A 23,699-nucleotide genomic window follows, 5' to 3' on the forward strand; every position below is an offset into this window, starting at 1 on the left:
CTATCCTATTTCAGTAATGCAGCTTGTATCCTGTTCAACGCATGGGAAATGAAGAAAAACGTCTCGAAGGACGTATACAGAAGGATACACTCTAAAAACTGAACTTCACCGCATAGCACGTTCTGTTTTTAGAGTGTCCTGTTTTTAGAGTGTGTAGACATGCCGTTTTCACCGCTTCCGGTATGGTGCCAAAACGACATCCGGTTTCACAGAAAACACACTCTAAAAACTGAGCTTCACCACATGATAGCACGTAGCGCGCCAATCATTGCCGCGAACGATAGGGTTATCGCTTTTCATTCGAGGAGAGAGGGAGGCGTACGCCTTTTTGTGGCAATTACCATATACCCAAATTGCCACACAAAGGCGTACGCCCCGTTCTCTCCTCGAATCGGAAGCGATAACCCTATCATTCATGGCAATGGTTGGCGCACAGCGTGCTATGCGGTGAAGCTCTGTTTTTCAATTCAAATTGTCACAAAAAGGCGTACGCTTCCCGTTTCCAACAAATCAGGAAAGCGAAAGATATAATTCTGCATGGCGTTTGATTCTGATCGTCCTTACAGTCGGGGAAGAACCGGAAGTCTTCGTGGCACCGGAAGTTGTGGCGCGAAGGCTTGTTTATGTTTATCCGAGAATGTCATGTAGAGAAAGTAAATGTGGTATACAACACCATCTGTTATCCGTAGAATGAAATGTCGCCATACGGGATAGCGTATCAGTAAACGCGGCATCGATAAACGCTTCGTGACAGGGCATGCTGTTGCAAATGCTCATGTTGATTCAGCGCTTCAGAAAGACCCTGCCTTCGAAACGCAACCAATACCCGGGTAAGGTTTTGGGCCTCAACCTCGGGGGTACATAGCGGTACACTCTTAAAAATGAACTTCACCGCATAGCACGCTCCTAGCCAACCATAATATCGAATGATATCGTTATCTCCCCTGATTTGTTGAAAACGGGAGGCGTACGCCTTTTTTGTGACACTTATGCTGCTCATAATTGTCACAAAAAAGGCGTACCCTCCCGTTTTCAACAAACCAGGGCAGATAATGATATCATTCGATATTATGGTTGGCTAGGAGCGTGCTATGCGGTGAAGTTCATTTTTAAGAGTGTGGGTCAGCTGTAATGTGGGTAAGGGTCTTTCCCACGGGCAGACGCAGAAAGTTAGGGTTTCTAAGTATAGAACTGAAATTACCCGTATAACCGGAAGATCGTTTTTATTTTGCATCACAATGTAACAAGAAGAACAACAGCTTTATTTTATGATGATGAATGGGGAGTTTTATCGCCAGAGACTGGTGGTGAATGTAAACGTGAATTGTGACATCGAAATTTTGGCACCAAAACTACCAGTAATGTTATATAGTATCCCATACCGATTGCACAGCTTCATGTGTGTTTATGAGAGGAAATTTATTTACGTGTGATTCGCAACATTGACGAATGTTTCATGATCCAAATATTCCAATATCATTCGTACGAAAAATAAGGGGCCCTTGTTCATTTCATAGATGGGAATAATTAAGTCGTTGGCTTGAAGGTATAATCGTTGCGATTGGTTGATATTTACTAAGATATATATGTAGTCAAACTGCCAAAGTATAAAAACAGTCAGGCTTAACCATTCCCCTCAGAAAATAACGAACCACCCTCTCCCCCTGTAATCCCGCAAAAGCAATTAATGCAAGTATTACTCGTAAACATTCTCCTCCATGAAAAGATGTACCTTCTCATATATAGTGCCAAGACGTATAGACCTCTTCCTTGTTTGTAAACAACGCGCCGCATTTGCGCATGCGCGGAGAGCAGACGACGGCTGGTTGGCAAAACGAACCGTGTGCATTACACGTGCGTTGCTTCGTCGGTTGTAATCGTTCGCAATGGCAACGTATTTTGACGGCCTCAGCGACGCTGAGAAAGATCGTTATCGGAAAAAACTGCACGTACATGGTGTTGTTTACGATGATCCGTACGTAATTCGGAAAGAAATGTGGCTGGAAGGTGATGACGCCGAGCAGCAGTGCCCAGCGGTGACCATGCCTGCCGTTGTGGTGTACCTACTGTTTTCCAGCAGCGAATTCACTCCGGATACAGTAAAAGCGTATAAGTCCATGGAAGCGTACAATTACTTCGAGTCAGGTTGGTGGCATTTTCTTTGAGTACATTAACGTTGTTTTGGCCACTAATGGTGTTAGCGGCCAACCTTTTCACGAAGTTGTGCTTGTCATAGGTCTTGTGAGGAGCTGTAGACTCTGGTTACCGGACAGGAAGGTCAGCTTCGTCAGAGCAGAAGTAATGCCATCACAACGTGTCACCCAAAAGGGCCATGACGTGTGGGTCTGCATTGACTCTCTCACTGAGCAAGTGCTTACAGCCCACTGTCAATGCATGGCAGGGTAGGTGTGACAACGGTTCTGTTTCTCGATTTAGCTTGTAGACATGCTTAACTAATGCCTTATTCACACGTCTCAGCCTCAGTACTGTGTGCAGCCATGTAGCAGCAGTCCTCTTTGCTGTTGAGTATGCCTCACAAAAGCGTGATGTTTCATGCACGTCGAAGCAATGCGTCTGGAACAAGGCGACGTCAAAAAAGGTACACATAACCTGGCATGTAGCATGCGTGGATAGGAGTAAGAGCAAGATAATTTCGCATCTACGTCGTCGGTAGATCATCGTAATCCCCACTGCCTTAATCCTGTTTGTATTGCATGAATTGTGGGAAGCTGTGCACATTCTAGGGAGAATGCTTGGCAAATGAGATTTTGCGTCATACATTTTATTGCTTACATGTGTGATCTGATGGCCAAGAATGCATCACCCTTCATCATTAATTCCCAAGCTCCTTCTTTGCCCTGTTCCAATACAGGAAAATATGGTGGCCCTGGATGAACTGGACTTGAGCAAACCCCGAAAAGCAAAAAGGCTAATGAAGACGGAACCACCATACACATCCGAACAATATTCAGCTACGGACAAAAATATCTTCGATGAGCTAAAAAGGATTGCCCCAGGTGCCGTTGTACTCCGAAGTATCCCAAAACTCGATCCAGAAGACACTGACTCTGGTTCAGAAGACGAGCAATGCTATACGCTACTCAGGTATGTCAGTCATCCATATTCGCAACTGCAAAACCTTAGTGGACATGCTGAACTGCTAGGCCATATTCATGACAGTTTGCGCCCAGATGTTCGTCACTCTTATGCCATGAAGTGAAGATGTAGCCCTGATACTCAGAACAGGCTTGGCTAACATTGGTGTCTAATCTATTGTTGCGAAAATGACGCTTTGCTTCAAAGGAGAGCCCAGAAGACCAGCAGCACGCGGGACACCTTCATGGATGACATGTTTGTGCCTCTCAAAGAAATTGAGAGGATAGAGAAAGCTACGAGACAGCAAAGCAGAAGCCTGTTGTGGAAAGAAGCAAAATATGGACGGTTTGGGTCCTCAATCAGTCACCGGGTACCCGAGATGTGGTTTTATTTTTTTGTCGATCACTCATTATTATTTTCGATTTCGGTTGTTTGCATGGGGTGTAGTACTATGACGTTTCCCCTCCTAGACTCGGAGCATGTCGCAGCCAATCCTTTACTGAAACGGGCAGTAACAAGTTTAAGGAAATAGTGTACGGATACATCTCGTTGCGAGTTACGAGACACCTTCTGCTTTCTTTTGTTCAGATCAAGACATTTAAAACGACGTCATCCCCAGAGAGCATTTTGGATGTGGTGCTGCAACGACGGAGTACTCCACAAACTGAAGCCATGAAGTGGGGCCTCGACAACGAAAACAATGCAAAGCACCACTATGCTAATTACATGAAAGCATGTCACAGGAACTTCCGTCTGTACGATGCTGGCTTCGTGATTGACCCTGTGGTAGGCTTGTTTTGCATCACTTTTCGTGTTAACTAGCGTTCTCAGAGCAAAGGGCAGTGCATGTCACTTCACAACTTATGCTAAAGTATGTTTGTTCACGTATTCGGAATTGATGTTTTCTTGCCGTTAGGACCACTTCCTCGGCGCCTCACCTGATGGTGTTTGGGCATGTGATTGCCATGGTGTCGGCTTGCTGGAGATCAAATGCCCCTTCTCTCTGAGACAGCCAAGTAGGACGACACGTGAAGCAACATGTTTGACCCAGAATGGCAACGTAGACAAGAACCACCCTTACTACACACAGATTCAGACCCAGCTGCATGTGTGTCAAAAGGAAGTGTGTCATTTTGTTGTCTGGGTTCCTCATGAATTCTCTGTAACAATTGTACAGTATGATCGAGTATTTTTCAGCCATGTCCTGGAAAAAATGAGGGCTTTCTGGAAGGAGCATGTCCTACCAAGGTTGCTGTAAATAAATTTTGACCATGGCTGGTGGAAGCATTGTTGCACAATTTGTTGTTGAGAGAAATTTATTAACACGTGGCTATCAAGCACAACTTTACACAAGTGGTTTCTTCATGTTTACAATTGCTGAACAAATGATCAGAATGCCTGTAGCATGCCTCAACAGTGTGACAGGAAGCCTGTTCCTGAGAATTCGAAACACCTTCATCCGTCCTATTGCCCGCTCCACATGTATCCTCACACTTGAAATTTGTCGCGCCTCTTCTGCTTCCCTACCTTCAAGCTGCCTCTTTCCTCTTGTGAACGGAGGTATTACTAGCCGTGCACCTTTCTTTGCTATTTCAATCTTAACGTGAAAGCCCCGGTCTGCTAGGACCACATCTCCAGGTTCCAGCTTGTCCAAGAATCCACATGACTCAGTTACTTTCTTATCAGAAGCTCTTCCTGCCCAGGCTTTTGAAATGAAGCTCACAGCACCTCTTGGGGTTATGCCCACAAGAAACTTGATCGTGTTGCTTCCTTTGTAGTTTGAGTAACTTTGTGCTCGTGCTTTAAATGCCAAAGGACGCTCAACATGACACTCCGTGCAGTCAATAATGACCCTGCAGTCCGGGTACTGCCGGCGCACATGGGTTGGCAGCCGATTTTGTACATCCTCCCTTGATGGCCACACAATAAACCTCTTCAGTTCATTCACAAGAGCTGGCAAGTACGAACACAGGATGCGAGACACAGTACTCTCGGCTGTACCAAAACGAAATGCAAGGTCTCTGTTAAGAAGTGCCAGCCGTAACTTCATTAAGACGATACATACAGCATCATGGACACTCAGCCCACGTGGGAGGTAGATGTTCTTTCCACTGACCAAGCTTACAACAAAGTTGAAAAGCGCCATAGACTGCACACCAGTGTAGAATTCTACTGAAGTGTCGTTGAGGCTCGAGGCAGAGAACGTTGTTACCGCCTTCACTGAAATGGCAGTTCTGAGCACAGCATTGTCCCTCTCGAGATTCTTAATGGTGTTTTGTAGTTTGCTGATATTATTGTTGAGCTCCTGGAAGGTGGGAGCTGAAAGGAAGATGCTGTCAGAGAGCTGAAGACTATTTATAGTACACGGTCTACTTACTGCACATATGGCAGGGAACAGAATACGTCATGTCAGTTTCCACACATTGTTCGCATGTTGTCCTTTCATGATCATCAACCATGTCACCTGGAACGGTATGAACTGTTACTGGGTTGGGGGCCCGCAATAACTTTCCAATTGAAAAATTGCCACATTGGTAACCATCAGTTTCTCAGTGCTACCATGGAGGAACAGCTTGTATTTAAGAAAGATATGGACAGATAGCCACAGGGGAGATATATGCTTGTGATCACGGGAAGGCTTACCCTCCGGCTGGACTTCCTCTACACAATCGTTGGCCACTTGTTCCTCAGAGTCCGTGGGCTCACCATCACGGTGTTGCTCCTCAGCGCGTCTCCTTTTCTGAGCTCGCTGATATCGTTCAACGGCAGCGGCGGTCCTCGGCTTTGCGTACACAAACACGGACGGCACGAAGTCTGGGTGTTCTGGATCATCTGACGCCTTTCCTGTTTAAAACAAGAACAAGCTTACTGCCAGCACAAGGTAAATTATCCAGCTACGGATCGGTGCTAGCTTGACTTACCATGCACGAAGTGGAGGCCGCATATGCGGTCATAATCGGACGGCGTCCAATTCTTCCGCTTTACTGCGTTGATCCACAACATACGTCTGTGTGCTTCCTTGGGAAACCTGTGAAAGCTCACAGGGTTGTCTTTCGTATAGCGCATTGCACACCCAACAGCTGCACAACTTTGAGGCATGTTTGCTTGCACAAAGAGTCAAGCTCAGCGCGCGCGCTTTTTGCCAACCAGACCCAAACAACACTGACGGCAGCGCCGCCGCTTCGCGTGACGTCACGGACTGAAGCTGGTCTATAGGCTTATAGTGGCCAACGAAAGTCGATACTTGAAAACACGAATGTCACTTGACTTGTTGAATTCAATTCAATTTTATTTCATCCCTAGGATGTGCAGATGGGGAAAAAAGCTGTAGCTTGACATGTTCTTGATGACCTGCCACTTGACATGTTCCAGATGAAGAAGTACGTCACGAATGCCTTTCGAATGCCGCTTCGAATCAGCACATGTCCCATGCAATGTGATCTTGAAGGAGATGAAATCACAAGACGAGGGTCTATATAGCAAACGTTACATATTTCGATCGCATCGTATAGAAATGCCCAAACCTTGAAGACTTATAGCTATTTGTCTGAAGCTTTATTGGATTTTTTATTTTTTTGCGAGTGTTATGGCCATGTAGAGAAAAAATAAAAAAATCAAGCAGTATCTCACCCCATGCATTTTCAATGGCGTATAGCACACAAACATCGCAATTTTTCTAGTGCCTGTTTCACGTTCACATCACCACACACAGGTGGCGCTGCCTACAACAATGCGACATGGTGACGTTATCCCCTTCTGTATGTTGGCGCCACCTGTGCGCGGTGGTATGAAAATGAAGCGCACACAGGAAAAAAAAAAGACACATTTTGAGTGGGATATATATAGGCCATAGAAAAAGCATGTGGTGAGATTTTGCTTGATTTTTAATTTTTTCTTGTACATAACCACGACACTCGCAAAAAAACAAAACAAAAAAAAACAATAAACTTTCAGACAAATGGCTATCAGGATGCAAATTTCGGAGCGGGATAAACGCAGTCCTCTACTTCAACGACGCGATCGAAATGTGTAATGTTTGCTAGACCAACCCGTGTGCCTTATCGGCTGGGTTTTATGTGCGACAGCGCTTATAAGACCTTTAATGGTAATACAGGTATCTCCAAGCGACGCGCCGGCGCCTCTCTGCCTGCGCAGCAACTTTCACTACACTGCATCCATATTCACGTATTCTTTTCCTTATTGAAATGGGCGTACAAGCACAGGTGCGTATATGCCTCACACATCTCGCTTCTTTTTGTACGAAATACTCCTTTGTCTTATAGAGAGAGAGAGGGAAAAAATATGAAGAAGCAGATAACGATACGACGGCTGCTGAGGGGCGGCAATTAAGTACAAAACGACGGAGGGGGGGTGACGTTTAGAGGAGGGTGTGCCCCCTGCAAGTAACCCCTGGCCCCGAAGACGTGACTGGGGCCTAGAGCCGTGACGAAAAAGGCCCCCAGGCGTTTCGAATCGACACCTGCTGCACGTGGTCAGTATGGGTTTACGTCCATGGCAACACTTTGTTGGCCGACAGAACTGACCTTCTCCTCCGAGACAGACACACGGGCTTCATTGTGTTGGGCGGATAATTGGAAATGAGGAAGGTTGGTTAGATTAAAATGTCCAGGAAGTACTTTGCTTTTTTTCCTTATGAGGGAGGAGGCGTGAATTAGCGAGGAAACGGATAATACACGTTTCTTTTGGGCCTTCTGGGTCGTTCCACGTTTTTTTTTTTTAGGGTGCTCCTCAACACCCCAATAGCGGATCTTTGTGGACACAGCCAATCACCGCGTACATCAAATGGACAGGATCTTGATGACTGCATTAAATGGGGTATTCCAAGGTGGATTCAGCATTTCATGTACCCATTTAACATTCACTGTAAGTTCAACCACGGTGTAACTTATTTTCCGTTTCCTGTATCTTGGCGACAAGCGCTTGCAAGGCTTGAATGTTTTTCTTTCTTTTTTTTTGCTTACCTGTTTGTGATAAGGAAACAAGCAACAGAAGCATGTCGTTGAATCCCCTCGTACATACAAGAAAGGATACATGCAACAGTAGCAGCCACTTCTGCCCCTTCAGAAATAACTCACTGTCACGCAGGTGTTCGCATTTTTACTTTCATATCGCAACAGCCACGTACCGACGTCACCAGAAACCAAAACCGAAACAAAAAGAAAGAAGCAGAACAACAACAACGCACCGCTGCTGATCCCCAGACTCACCCCTCGCATCTCCTCCCCCATTTTAACCCCAGACAACACACGTACACCAACGCCCCGACACAATTCCGCGCTTTGATATTCCCAAAGGCAAATATCGCCGGCAAAACGACGCACCCGATTCTCATTGGCCGTTTTGTAAGTTGACGTCATGCTACGTCACCTGCCTTGCACTCCAATCCTGTCCGCCTGGCGGCGGAGCCTCGAACTCCACCTTTTCCTTTAACTCCTCCCGCTCGTCTTTGGCTACGCCTTTTTTCGCAGAAACAGCGTGCGCCGTTTCGGACGGTAGCGCGCGCGCAGCTTTCTCATCTGCTTCGAAATCTCGTCTGCTTCATTCTCGTCTGCGTGCGTTCGAAAGCAAGACCGAGTTTTTTTGTCCGGTGCGCGCGTCATGTCTTCTGCTTCGCTGCAACCTGGTGCGATTCGGAACGGATTTTGAGCTCCGTGCCTACTTTGTTGTGTTGTGTCTGTGAGTGTCTTGTTCGGCACGAGGATGTCGTCGATGCTGGCGAACGGTCCCAACATCCTGCAGATGTGCAGGTAGGTGGTGAGGAGGGGGGGTGTCTTGAGTCACGGCTGTGCGTGTCCGTCGTGAGCCCGACGCAAGGTCGGTTTCATTCACCGCTTGTGTGCGTGTGACGCGTGACTCTGATGTCGGGGTGGGGATCACACAACAGGGCGGGGGGGGTTAATGTTGGTAGTTCGTTTGTTGCTATGGTTGTATAGTAGCGTGGTGTGGGAGGACCGAACAGCTACTGGACGACGCGTCGGTTCTGGTTTCGGTTTCAATTTCGGACTGACCAGATTGTGAATGAAGTGGAAGTGCATAGTAAACAAGTTTTGATTTGTGACTTAGTGAAATAATAAGTCAGTTTACAAAACATCTCGAATGGTCACGCCACATTCTGTGATGCGCGTATACGTCTTCACCTACGTCTACGTATGACATTCCAACATCATGCAACTTATCCGCCTGTAACATGGCCGCTGTCGTAATTGTTTGCCGCGAATATATATTTCGCAACTCTTCTTCCGAGTCAACACCGAGAGCCACTATATCATGCCCTCTGTTATGAAAACGCTGTCAATATCATAAGCCGACCATGTAGTTGGCGCTATCCGAATGAACTATGCGAGGTGGCTTATATAATTTCTGGATCTGATCTGATAAGCTATTCGATTGTCCGTGATAACGGGAGTCTGGTGGCGATGAAGGCATTCGGCGCGGAATCGTTCGAGTATAATTTGGATAGTTGACATATTTATACACCATCGAAGGACATCAGTGGATACAACAATATTCGAGGATCATGCATATACAACAGAAAAAAAGAAAACAACAACAACAACTTGTATTTCGACGTTCTTGTTAAGACATATTGGTTAACGATCGATATAGTGATAGGTCATTTGCTGATAGGAAATCGTTCACGATTTTCTGGCAACCCTTCGCGACAATGAGGGACCGCGTCGTCCAAGCTCATATTATATTTACTATTATTTACCAGTTGAACGTAATTTTCGGTAATTCGACTGTATAATAATAATAACAATAATTCAATATTGATGGAATTCAATGACCGTCTCCGTCAGGTGAATAATTTCAGACTTCATGAGAGGCTTTAATTTTCTAACTCACTGTCATTTAACTACCGTCACTGTATATTCCTCCTAATAAATCGATAATAAATAATAATAATACTAATAAATTGATACTCAAATAAATGTTGCGGTTGAAAGAAGAACAAAAACCAGTGACTTTCATACATGCCGCGGTCGTTGCGAAGCAGCGTCACGCGGAAGTTATATACTTTAGCCAACGTAAGTTCCAATTCCAGTTTAGCTCGTGAAAATGGTAACTAGCATACTATTTTGACAAGCTTCTGGAATTGGAACTTATGTTGGCTGCTTTTTAAAAGTAAAATCCCCGTGACTGCTTCGGACCGACCGCGCCATGTATGAAAGTTACATGGTTTACTGGGTTACATTTCGAAAAAGTAACTGCTATATACCACGCTATACAAGGTGAGCGCCTAATTACGTTTTAAGAAACTGAATCCGAGTAAAATCGATTTTCAAAAACTTTATTTTATATAGCACTGTACTGTCGACCGCAGTTACCTGACATCCTCGTTACATTTAAACGATAGTTATTTTTCCAAGTCACCATCAGCAATCCTCTGTCACTTCGCAGTTCAAAGAGATCGCACATTAAAAAGGCCGATTAATTGCTCCGTCGATGACAAATAAGATCGTTCAGAGCGTGCAAGTGGCAAAAATATGGCACTGCCCAGGTGTAGTTTTATTTTACGATTATACCGTCACCAAAAGTGGTAACTAGCATACAGTTACAGTTATATACGACCGCAGACCGAAGCGCAGATTCGAACGGCGTCATCCCTAAATCACGGATATCCGACTAACGAGCACGTATGAAGTTTAATAAAACTTTCGCCATGGATCTCCCCTTGTATATACGAAACACCTTACGATGCACTTTTCCCCCATATTTTTTCCTATACAGGGTGTCCCAAAAAACGTGTCATTGAATTATAATAATAATAATAATAATAAAACTACGCTACCTGGAATCATGCGATCAACGCCATTTATTCTTAATAGGTTTTTGGCACCTCCTGATGTGAATGTCATGTAACGTAAGTTTAATTATGTAAATTTTCGCGAACTGAACTCGGATATTTGCCAAGTAAATGTCACTTTTTTACTCCACCAACACTCTTAAAAGTGAATTTCACCGCATAGCACGCTCCTAGCCAACCATTGTCTCGAATGATATCGTTATCTTCCCTGATTTGTTGAAAACGGGAGGCGTACGCCTTTTTTGTGACAATTATGAACAGCATAAGTGTCACAAAAAAAGGCGTACGCCTCCCGTTTTCAACAAATCAGGGCAGATAACGATATCATTCGAGATAATGGTTGGCTAGGAGCGTGCTATGCGGTGAAGTTCATTTTTAAGAGTGAATGTCAAGAGCGTGCCGAATTTACTCAAATTCATGATAATTGACAGTGATATTGAGGAGCTATCCCATCGGAAAAAATAACCCAGCCCACAGAGTGACAGTAGAAAAAGTGACAGTTCCTGAAATTGGGAAAGAGAATAAGGCATGATCCCAGCGGAAGCCAGATCCGATAAGCCATGTGAATGCGTTATCTCGTTCTACTATCCCAGTGTGGGCCGGGTTTCCAACCACCTTTCGTCAGACTGAAAATTCGATTGCGCTGAAAAATTCGTCGCGCGCTATGCTCCGAGTGCTCCGTAAAGCATGATGATCAGCTCCTCAATATCACTGTCAATTATCATGAATATGAGTAAATTCGGCACGCTCTTCACATTGGTGGGGTAAAAAAGTGACCTTTACTTGGCAACTTTCCGAGTTCAGTTCGCAAAGATTTACATAATTAAACTTACGTTACATAACATTCAAATCAGGAGGTGGAAAAAACCTAGTAAGGACAAATGCTGTTGACCGCATGATTCTATATGTGATGTATTTTTTAAAAATTATTATAATTCAATGACACTTTTTCTGGGACACCTGTATACTGGTTCCTGTATTCACCGTTCTAAATATATTTTCATGTGTGACGGCTTCCATAATGACGTTGCCGTCTAAAAATAAATACGTAACGGAAGACATGGTTTCAACACCTAATACGTGTATTGGATATAGTCGAACACAATCTTATTTATTCTTCAATAAAATGACGAATGAATGTCGATAGACAAATAGCTGAGTTAGAGCTCACATTTTGCCCACCGGGCGAGGTTGGGCATCGATCAACGTAAATGTCGTTTAAAGTCGCCGAAATATATGCATTGAAAAGCTTTCATGTATATAGTCGAAGATATATCGGTGGAACACGACATCTTTGTATACGATGTTGGTGTTATCAGGCAATTTTCGTCTCCTGTTCAGATACGAAGCGCTGATGTTATACGCTGCAAACAAGTAATATACATTAATACAAGGGGAGTAAAAGTTGTGATGTCATTCGTGCCGCACGGGCAGTTTTAATGGCATTTGCTTTAATGCCATTTTCTGCTTATTGAGCTGACCACAACTGATTCGCCAATGAAATATGTCCTCTCCCATTGTTATAGCGCATGTAACAATTTCATAACACCACATTCTATACTGTATACAACACAATGTGATTTGTTAAATTTGAGCATTTTCAAACATCTTTTGGCGAAAGAAGTTCCAAGCTATTTGCAATTTTCACCGCTATTTGAAATTATATATAAATATATAATATAAAAATATAAAATATTCAAGTATAATAGAAGTGTTCCACACAAAGACCCACTTGATATTATTATGTATCAGAATATTATACGTGTATTCTCAACAAGTACAGGTTTAATTTTTTTAAAGTAGCGTAACTTATATAATATTTTACTTAGTGAGTGGGCCGCATCGGCATCATGGGGGTTAATGTCATTACAAACTGACGTGTGGCACGTGCCACTTGGGACACGAATGACATTAGACGATAATGTCATTTGTTCTGCCCGTGTTGCACATGTATAAATATCGAGGTCAGGGGACTACATTGATTGATTGATTGATTGATTTTATTTTTTACGCATACATAGGGTGGAGGAGACTGAGGGAAACACTCCCTGTTAAAGCCTCCTCCCTAATGCGCATATAAGGGTTACAACAATTATGAGCATTGATATTTATAACGAAGTCTATACAAAGTACCGCCAACACTGCCGCCAAGCACAATACACTCGAAAAGTAAATTTTCATTCACTTTACAGTAACTGTACACTAACATTAGGGTGTAATCCCATAGGGGACTAGAAGCTGCAGTTACTCCCCAATTAGAAGGGACTAAATGTAATCCCTTTGTAGAGCGTATATGCTAAAATGCGTCTGTGCTTCAATTGTAATATGAATTTGCGACACCTCCTATATACTGACTCCACTTAGTGTTCTGACTAATAAGTTTGCCTATGTATCACTCTAAGAAAAAAATGAGTGAAACTGGGAGTAATTGCAGCTTCATACTCTTCTGCAATCACGCTCCATTTTAGCTCGACATTACCCCGACATTTACTCCCCAGCACTGCAGATATACACTCTAAGAAAAAAAGGAGTCAAACGGGGAGTAATTGCAGCTTCTACTCCCCTAGTCTGCAATTACTCCCCATTTTAGTCCCCTAACCCGACATTTAGTCCCGCCGTTTACTCCCCAGGACTGCAAATTGTCACTAAACTTCGCGAATGGTCTCCTGAATGCAAAAGTCTACGTAAATATGTGCCCTTGCTCAATTTGAACGACATAAGGCTGTATAACTCACACAACGGAGCAACTTTCCAGCCACACAGAGTAAGAAACAGTTAGCGCATCTTTCTTCGCAAATTGTGCCCTATAGTATGGCGCGAGATTTTATATCACTCGATATATCACGGTTGACGGTTTGCTTCAAAGTATCTTCATGCATGCGCACCAATTATGTACCTGGGATTCTTACAACAGCGCGTGAAATGCGGTCTTCACTCTGTGACATTCATTTACTCCCGTGCATTTACTCCCTAAAGGGACTATTTTTTGTGGCAATGCAATTACTCCCCAAAAGGAGTAAAAGTACTCCTTTTTTTCTTAGAGTGATAGTCACTGAACTTTGCAAAAGGTCTCCCGAATGCAACAGTCTACGTAAATACGTGTTCTTTGTGAATTTGACGGAATATAAGGCTATCTAACTTAGCAATTTTCCACCCACATCGAGGAAGAAGTAGTTAACGGTTCTTTCTTCGCAAATTGTGCTCTATGTATATGCATGACGCAAGGTTTCATACCACTCGACATATATTACGGTTGACGGTTTAATTCAAAGTATTTTAACTCATGCACATGAATCATGTACCCGGCGGGACTGTTTGAACATAACGCAGTCCCCCACTCTGTGACATTCATTTACTCCATAAATAGACTAATATTAGTGGCAATGCATTTACTCCCCAAAATGATTAAAATTACACCTTTTTTACACTCTAAAAACAGAGGGGGGGGGGGGGTGTCGAGGTAGCTTGCCGTTGTTGGCCGCACTCAAGTGGGCATCGTCACGACTATAGCCAAAAAAAAAAAGGAAAAGAAAGGAAAAGAAAAACAGAACTTCATCGCATAGCACGCCGTGCGCCAACCGTTGCCATGAATGATTGTGTTATCGCTTCCGATTCGAAGAGAGAGAGAGGAGGCGTACGCCTTTTTGTATCAATTATCATATATCCAAATTGACACAAAAAGGCGTACGCCCCTCTCTCTCTTCGAAGCGGAAGCGATATAACCCTATATCATTCGTGGCAACCGTTGGCGCACAGCATGCTACGCGGTGAAGCCCTTTGTTTTTAGAGTGTAGCGTACCTTACTATTTTACGTAACGTATGATGTTTTTCGATTCTCATAAACAGAAAGACAAACCTTTCTTTACGTCCCTTATATGATCGCGGAGGCCCCGATGAACTGATCAAAACCTCCCTATGGAAGCAATCAATTAACCTTCCAATGGGCGCGGGGCCACCCTCGAACAAAGCTTACGAGATTGGACGATTTATCGCGCGCAACACGCGTATATAGAGAGAGGTGCGGCAACACAATTCGTTCCACACCCACGCGGTATATACATCTTCATGCCCATCCCATAACAACGCACCTTCCAAAAGTGACGAGGAAACCGCATCGTCAACGCCATCAACCTATATTTCTAAATTCATATACTCATTGTATATATATGGAACGATAGAGGAGTGGCAGTCAATTAGGAAACATATACCGCTCTCGACACATATGGGTGGGGCAGCGATTTGGAAAAGATGCGGCTACCGGCACGGAAACCACGTGTCAGTCTCTTTCGAGTGGATGGTATATGGATGGTGGGATAGAAAGACTAGCTATAGCGTCACGATGGTATTGGTGGTAGGTGATGATGGTATTGGTGACGAGAACGATAATATACGCGTTTGTCACACGCTATTGGATTGACGTGGCTTGAGAATGGACTTCTTAGTCGTCTCTCCAAGTAGACCGTCTCCAATACAACATTTTCTGACAGGACATATATACTTGTTGTAATACACGCACGCATGACTCGGGGCGCTCTAGGTTTCCTGCCTGATGACAATACACCACTTGAACTGATTTCTAGTTTGATGCCTATCGCATCTTGTGCAGTGCAACACTGCGTCACAACATTGTAACATTGTGATAGCTTTGTTGAAACACTGTCAAATAAGTATTCTACAGACTCTCACGACTGTGGCGAACACAAATATCCTATTGGCATCACGCAGTATTTGGGCATCGTGGTTGCGTATTGATCTCCTTGTATAGCCTGTCCGTTGTGGCGCCATACTTCCAGTTTCGTGTCAGTATGTGATGAATTGAGCCACTTCATTGTTAATACCGAAACGTGATTTATACCATCTTACCTTATACACCGGGGGTCGCGGGAACTTTTGCAATCCCAAGGTCCACATTTCATCCCCCTCGTCAAAATTTTTTTTTTTTTTTTTCAGGGGCCGCAGAACATATTTGAAACCATTTCAGAGGAAGTCTAAAGTAACCTGCCGCGGTCGAACTAAGCGGTCGAACAAGCTGAAAATCACTTTTGCTGTTACTTTTTAAGCGTAATCTACTGAAAGCTCGCATTTTCCATGGCTTGTTACATTCACAAAGTTATGGTAAGAGAGTGTACAACAAACACCTTTTGTTAACTGTATAGTAACAGCGGGAAAGGCAACAACACAGCGCGCCGTTCTGCCTGAGGAATTCGCTTGCTGTGCCGCGCCCTCTGCTCAAGCCAGCCCAGTCTTGGATAACCTCTCCTGAAGCCCATAACCAACAACAACTCCTAACCACCGGACTTTTTGTCACGCGTTTGGTCTGTGCGCTGGGCCGCAAGTAAGCGGCCCGCCGGTTTCCGACCCCTAGCTGCCTTATACACCAAGCCAACCAACAAAATCATCGCCAACATTTGCCAGTACACGATGTACAAGAGTGCTCAGCTGCCTTTGAATATTTGCTCGATGGCAGAAGGGGAGATGTTCTGACGCTGCCTAATATCGTATTTTGATCCCGAGCGAGCGGACGCTGTGCCTCTAGCCATACACGTATAGTGTCGAATTTTCTCGAATGTATACCACGGTAGACGACATTGCAATATTATCGAATTAGTTATCGATAATAACGGGTGTTGTGGAAGTGATTTTGAGATTGGCGGAACAATTGTGTCGGTGTCTCTTATCTTCTGATGATCTTGGTGAGGGTGGTGCTGGCGCTGCTTAGAACAAAGCAAGGAAAGGCGTCCATGAATTTGTATTATATGCCTTCGCTACATAGTTTGCTACCTCAGGTATAGGCTTATTACTATTATTCTCTTATCGGCAAATCTCCTCCGAAGGTAGATATTTGTTCTTATATAGAAATCCTTTCAGGATTGCCATGCGCGATAACGGCGAGCACATATATAAGAGACGTAATCTTGATAAGAGACGCAGTCAATGGATTATATGCTGTCGCATTGCCAAACCATAGATACAGGCGATGTGGCATATGAGAGCTGCGCCAAGTGACGCTACACCACAATCGCATCAAAACGGAACGGGAGACGCACGCCTTTGTGTGACAACTTATGAAATTAGGTTAATTGTCACAAAAAAGCGTCCGCCCCGAACTTTCCACAGGAGTGATAGCGCGATCACTCTCTGCAATGGTTGGACTTTTGAAAACCAATACTTCAAAAGTTAGCGAATTAGCCGTGTCCAATTAATTATTTAATTAATCGCAGTTAAAAAATGCTGGCAACTGTAATATACAATAAACGACTGTCAACGAAATTTAGTTCGTTTCTTTCGGATATAGCGAATACGAAGAATATGAGTTGGGACACTTCGTATGTACAGGGTGTCTCACGTAACGTGTCAAAAAATTATATTTAAAAATATACACGCCGGAAAATTATGGGGTCAACGGTATTCGCCTTTAGAGAGTTTTTGCCATCATGTGAGAACACTTCTACGAATTTTTCCCCATGGGAAATTTAATTTTCCGAATTATAGTCCGGAAATATCCTGGTCAACCTAACATTTTTTCGACAGATTCGGGAAGAACGGGTAGAATTTAGCCCACCACGGGAAATTACATTTCGTGGTACATTTGATGGGGCGAAAAAGCGGCAATGGAGGTGGCATGTATATATCGGCAGCACAGCTGCAGTGAGAAGCCATAAAGCACCGTCAGCCCGTGATAAACGTTTCTCAGACACACAGGTGCTGTGACCTGCTGTTGTGTGCAGTTAAGACAGCTTATACGGCCGCGACCGTTTCCGCATACGATAAATCCCGCGTAATCGCGAATAATTTATTCTAACGCCGCGTGTACGTACGCCCGGTACCACATGAAGGAGCGCCGTCATTTCGGATCACCCAGTTTCTATAAATGCCACGCCGAGAGTAAATTGTAGCGTATTCGTTAATGAGTCAGAATATTAATTACTTACCGTATCCTTTTAAGACGACGTGTCATTTCGTCAGATTCCTTAGTGTGTTACGTAGAGCTACTTTTTGAAATAAATCGCAAATTTCGCGGGGATGCGCTGCTGTGTCGCAGCTAACTTCTGGTCTTCCTGATAACGTGTCTTAGTGTTATGTGTACATTTGTAGTTAATGTGAACTTTCGTTTACAGCTAATCAACTGATTTCTGCGAATTCCGGGTAATGCGATATTGAAAAGAACCCCCCGTCCCCCCCACCAACCCAAGTTGGAGTGATGCACAGTATTCAGAATCAAATCGTCATCGATAGTAGCAGGCAGAGGTTCACAGATTCGTTCCTGAAGCACCCATCTGCGCTCTCGCTTATAGGACCCGGATCTAAGAGAGGATAATACGTAAGCAGTTAATTCGCACATTTGGTTAATTAGCCCTCGTTGTTGATATATCTCAGAGCGGTGTAGGACGTCGTAGAATGTTGCATTGTTGTGCTTCAGCTCAAGATAGATGTATATGTCGTTTTCCCTGTCCATATCTTCCACTTTGCGTGATCTCTGCTGAATTCTTTCCCAAACGTGCAGCGTCAAAAGCTATGTCGAGGAAGAGGTACGTCATCTAACACTTTCCCATACGTATACCGTCGCAGAACAAAAAAGCCCTTTCTTGCAACACCGAGCACATACCATTCGCTTGTATTCAACATTCAATATGCTCTGCTTGACTGACTCCGCGGCGGAGCCAGTCCCACACAACGTTCGCATAGCGAGCCGTCTATAAAGCCAGTACAAGAAAGGAACGTCTCAAGCATCGTAGCATCAAAATACCTACACACAAGGAACTAACACTGATCCAACTGGCAACAACCACCCGAGTGGCCGAGCCAGAAACACTTCTCACGCTGTCACAAAACGCACAGTGATATCGGTGGCAGACGACAACGGTGCGGCCATTTCAAAAAGGGAAATGCTAGCAGACGACGGCGATCGCAGCGCCACGGGGTAGTCGAAAGCGGAACCGTTCCTCATTGCCGGTTGTTTTTGTTTTGCGGGGCTTCACATTTGCATTAGTTTCTGCGTTTTATTTCTTCGTTTCGAGAACGTAACTTTTATTTTTGTCTATCCTGTTATTTGATCCTGTTAAGCGTTCGTCTGCTAAAAATTGGTGGGGGGTCGGGACGAGCCTCCCTGCAGAGCTCTATGCGCCTTCGGATGACATGCGACTGACAGTTTCTTTGTTGTGATATGCCTTCACTTAGTCTTACTTTGTGAGTAGGAGCGGTGTACATATCGAGTGAACCGGACATTTTGTCGTTTACCGATGCGTCTGCGGCGTAGCTGTCCGCTGGGCGGCAGCCGCCATGTTGGGACGGGCCGGTATGCCGTATACCTGCAATGACAGCTGAGTAGGTCGGACAGTTGTAGGTAGCATGCACAGAGGCAGATGAAACATGGCAAGAAAGACAGACGAGTGGGTAGGGTCAGTGTGGGCATTGCGTTGCATGATCTTATAGATCGAGCAGGCATTTTGTGATGCGTTTAAGCAGATTTATGACGTAACGCACTCGGCGGTTGAAACGGGACGTGGTTTGTCATACAGAGATTGCCACCAGGGGGCCGCATGGTGGACGAAGTTCGGGGCAGTAAGAAATAGATAACTCGAAGCGTTTATATGGCCATTTCAGATTAGGGTGCCTGGCTTCCTCTGTGTATATGTGGGGTCACCCTTTGTAGAAGCGTATGCCCCAAAGCCGCCATGTTGACTCCCACGCTTACCATGCATACATGCTGTGTACCCAAATTCACCCACTTTTTAAAACCTCCTTTGCTATGTATTTACTCAACTCCAAAGTGTAGTGTGTCGCTAAGAGTATAGCTATATACTTTTAATTGCGAGATACGCGTGGGCGTCAAAATGGCGGAAATTCGTAGCAGACGACGCGGGTAGTCTTAACCCTATGAAGAGGGAGCTAGTATTGAGGCATCCTATACCAGATCGCACAGCGGCGCCCTCTATTTTACGTACGATTATATCCATCAGATGTTAGCACGTTAATTCGTTAATACGTTTCATCGTTAATCACCAGTGCAGCGATGTCAAATTGAAATTTATCGGAAAAGCGGCGACACGTATCCTCGAACGCAGACCTTTGTCCCACGCTGTGCTGCGTTGATAAATTGAAAACGCAGCGACGCGTGTACCGCAAATGGAGCTGTCACGGACGCAACGTGCCGTGTAAAAACACACCCTTCCATTATGCAACTACTGCTCATCTGCGGTGTCGGTCTCTTTGTTGGCTCAGCTCGCTTATCATTTGAAATACACACGCAAAGTGTTTAACGTAATTGTTTCTGGCGGTGCACAGTGGAAACGGTTGAGCTGAACAACTCTGCACGGACATTATTGCAATTTTCACGTGAGAGATATGGCAGCGAAGTGTGAAAACACCGCTGTCCACCTTTGATTTCGACACACGCTTGTACCTTTTGCGTATTTTGCTAGTATTATCGGTTATAGCGATCACGGACACAACGATGTGTTTGTATCGCGATTGCGCTGTTGGTATCTGGAACGTTTTATTGTGTGCAACACAGGGTTAATTAGCTCTACGCCATTGAGATGCCGCCTTTGCGTATTGCTGAGAATGCCACATTTGCTCTATTTCATATATAGAACCTGTCTTGTACTTATTAGCCTGAACTCCGGCTAAGGCTACAAAGCCGGATTCGAACCATACGACAACGACCTCTAATATCCGTGTCGACATTTTCCACTGCGAAACATACCTGTGCACTATCCCTGCTAATGCCCATCGTTACTTGATCTTAATACGGATAATTGTAACACGCACTGTAACGGCTGAAGCAGTATCACGTTATAGGAAAAGACCGTTCCCAATAACGTACCGATGGTGCCGTTTGTGGTTCTCAAGGATATACTTAGCCCTGTCCAAGAGAGAAGCCGCATACTGGGGGTGAAATTTAGGCAATACAAGTTCTGTCACCATTCCACAAGCTTTCGGATAATTTCCGATTAAAACTCTGACAGCACTCTTCCTTTTTGTGCCTTGCTGATGTTTGCGTGAGTAATGCAAAGAAGCAATGGAAACAACCAGTTTCTTACGAAACACTATGTGAGCATTTCCTGCGCCGTTCGCCATTTTGAGGACACTAGAACGCGACTGTTCTCTCTCACGCAAATGTCTTTATTCCGTTCCCCATACTTTCACCTATTCACCCCATAGCTACTTCGTCCTGACGAAGGCGGAGCTTCCGACGTAACGTACACGTCGCCCCTAACTTCTATAACTTTTAATAAACCCCTTTTTTTGTTTGTTACTCCTCCTATACTTTTGTTTTCTGTTTCCCATTTATCTCAACGCTCACTATAACTACGTCAGCCGTCCCACCCAACTTCAACTTTTCAATATAGATATAGATATATATATATATATATATATATATATATATATATATCTTCGACGGACACGACAGACCATATCCGTACCCACGCAACATATATACATATAAGCAGTACCGAACGAAAGCGAAACGGAGTTTGCCTACATTGTCTAGCCGTATATACGAACATTCCCGACCGTATAAATGACCTTTCTAACCGCACGTTGAAAAGAAGGCACCTTTTACTTGGGCAGAGAGAGTGAGAGAGCGCAGTTTGCCCTCCATAATGGTTCGCATCTGCCACCAGAGGTCGCCTTTATAAGTTCCGCGAAACAATGGTTCTTGCTCCGTCTAATAGTCGTTATGATATATACGTTTTACGGGGAGCAGGAGGGGGGAGGAGGGGGGAGGTCGCCGAGGTCACATCCCCCCCCCCCGGACTCTGCAGAGTATATAGAGGTTGCTAGACGCACATATAGACAGAGAAAGTCGTATGCGGGGACACACTTGGCGGAAATGGTGGTGTGGAATGTTTGGAGCCTGCAAACACTGTGCCGGGGTATTGTGTACAAGATCCGAGTGTGGTCAGGAAATTGCGCGCATGGGCTGGAGATACAATGTGTTTCATTTTTGGCGTGTCAGTCACGGAGGTGTTTCCGTTCATTGGAGTTTCGCTCTCAAGGACGAATATTAGCTACGAAAAGTAAGGAACGAAGAAAGAAATAAGTCTCTGGATCGTGAAGAAAGCGACAAGAAGCCATGGAGTAGATTACGCAGCATTCGACGGCGAAACGACACACGACTGATGGTCGTTCTCGTCATGGAAATGGCAGTAACAAAAATTAATGTTGTATGGCGTGGCAGTTCAATTAACGTACTACTTACTATAAATGTATGCATCCCCTCAGCATAGGAACACCTGAAATTGAGCGTACTTCGTAAAGTATAGTATGTAATACAATTTCGAGTTTGATTCATTATGATTCAAAGTCAGAAAAAACTGTAGGGAAGGGATGCACTATTTTAGTAATCGTTCTCATCAACAGTGTTAATTACAAAGCGGGACAGTTATATAGGGTCAGTAACCCGAGATGTGCTGTTAGATTCTTGTAGTAACCCGTAAGGCTTTAAAGGTAACCATATCCTCCCATCTATACATACTACACCTCCTGTGACGATATACGACAGTAACACGCAGCTTTTTATAGCTTCAAACGCACTGTACGCTCTTCTATTCCATCTGAAATATACACTTGTTGCAGTTTGCAAACGAACCTTGCAGATGCATTCGAAGCGCAGCGTGCTTAGAAGAGACGCTTCGTGACCATCGCGCATGCGCTGTCGTGCGTGCAATGCAAACAAACTTAATGAAGCCACTTGGCTTCGCTTGATTTCGTTTTCATGGTTTTATGCGTGTATCGAGCGCACATTATAATGTACGCGATTCCATTGGATGTACGGGTCGGTTTCATTCAGTTGCCGGATCTCAATGGGGCAGACAACCTTGGGTGGCTTCACGTGACCTCGTCATGTGGACGGCGGCCTGTCTGCGTGGTATTGTGAGGCAATATAGATGGGAATTTTTTTATTATGTGATACCTTGAAAGTTTAGAGTAGTTAATGGCGAATTGTTGTGAAACCGAAACTCATTTATGTCGACGTTGCGCTGGGGGATGGTGCTTCTCTGACGTTTTCCTGGTACGAAAAAAAATACTATACTTCTGGGTACGAGGGGACAATCACACTACTTAGGACCTGTGCATCGTATTGGTTCATAGTAACGTGACGTCATAAGGTCACTCTTGATTTCTGCTAAACAAAGTATATAGTTGGTGGTGGTGGTGGTGGTGGTGGTGATGGTGAAAGGGCTTGCCGTTGTCGGCCTCACGTATGTGGGCAACGTCACGACTGACGCCCTGGGGGAATGTGCGTCCTGGGCCGACTTCTAGGGGAACTGTGCTGACATATGTCTGAAAGCGTCTGAGGAAAACCCAGGGAAAACCCCAGACAGCACAGCTGGCACCGGGATTCGAACCCGGGTACCTCCCGGGTTCGAATCCCGGGAGGTAGTTGTCATCGTCATGGGCCCATACCATAGCCAATTGCGAATCGGTATTTTCCACTTGTGTCATTGGTGATGATTAGTTTAGCTTACTTGCAGCATTGAAATAACGAGGTCCTTTCGCTGCCTTCGTTTTATGCTGTCAGTGACGACTTTGCAATATATTGGCCCGTTGACTGGATTGACACGACTTGGCTATTGAACGTAATATTCCAACGTTCGTACCACTGCTGAGGAAGGAAGGGAGAGGAAGTGTCTGCTATCTTCTCCCATATGTCCTCCATAAAAGAAGAAGAAGAAAAAAAAAAGCAATAACAATGACCAGAAGGAAATGGCGCGCGCAGCAACACGAAGCAGAAGTCACGCGCGTCGTCTGCTTCTAATTTTAACGC

General features: G+C 44.6%; 1 protein-coding gene and 1 long non-coding RNA gene across 3 annotated transcripts in view; both read left to right on the forward strand.

Annotated features, from left to right (window-relative positions):
• Nucleotides 1–2,006: 2,006 nt before the first annotated feature.
• Nucleotides 2,007–4,308, forward strand: LOC135398261 (uncharacterized). The gene is made up of 5 exons (XR_010424053.1): nt 2,007–2,145; nt 2,237–2,599; nt 2,873–3,105; nt 3,685–3,882; nt 4,013–4,308. It is a non-coding gene; the product is annotated as an uncharacterized LOC135398261 (long non-coding RNA).
• Nucleotides 4,309–8,619: 4,311 nt separating this feature from the next.
• The window catches only part of LOC135397166 (PAS domain-containing protein cky-1-like), a 69,619-nt gene continuing 54,539 nt past the window's right edge, over nt 8,620–23,699 (forward strand). For both annotated transcript variants that reach the window (XM_064628545.1, XM_064628546.1), the window contains exon 1: nt 8,620–8,864. In XM_064628545.1, coding sequence (XP_064484615.1) covers nt 8,818–8,864 — 47 coding nt within the window. In that variant the 5' untranslated portion in view covers nt 8,620–8,817. The remainder of the gene's footprint in view (nt 8,865–23,699) is intronic.

The sequence above is a fragment of the Ornithodoros turicata genome, chromosome 6, assembly GCF_037126465.1.
Source record: "Ornithodoros turicata isolate Travis chromosome 6, ASM3712646v1, whole genome shotgun sequence".
NCBI classification, from domain to species: Eukaryota; Metazoa; Arthropoda; class Arachnida; order Ixodida; family Argasidae; genus Ornithodoros; species Ornithodoros turicata.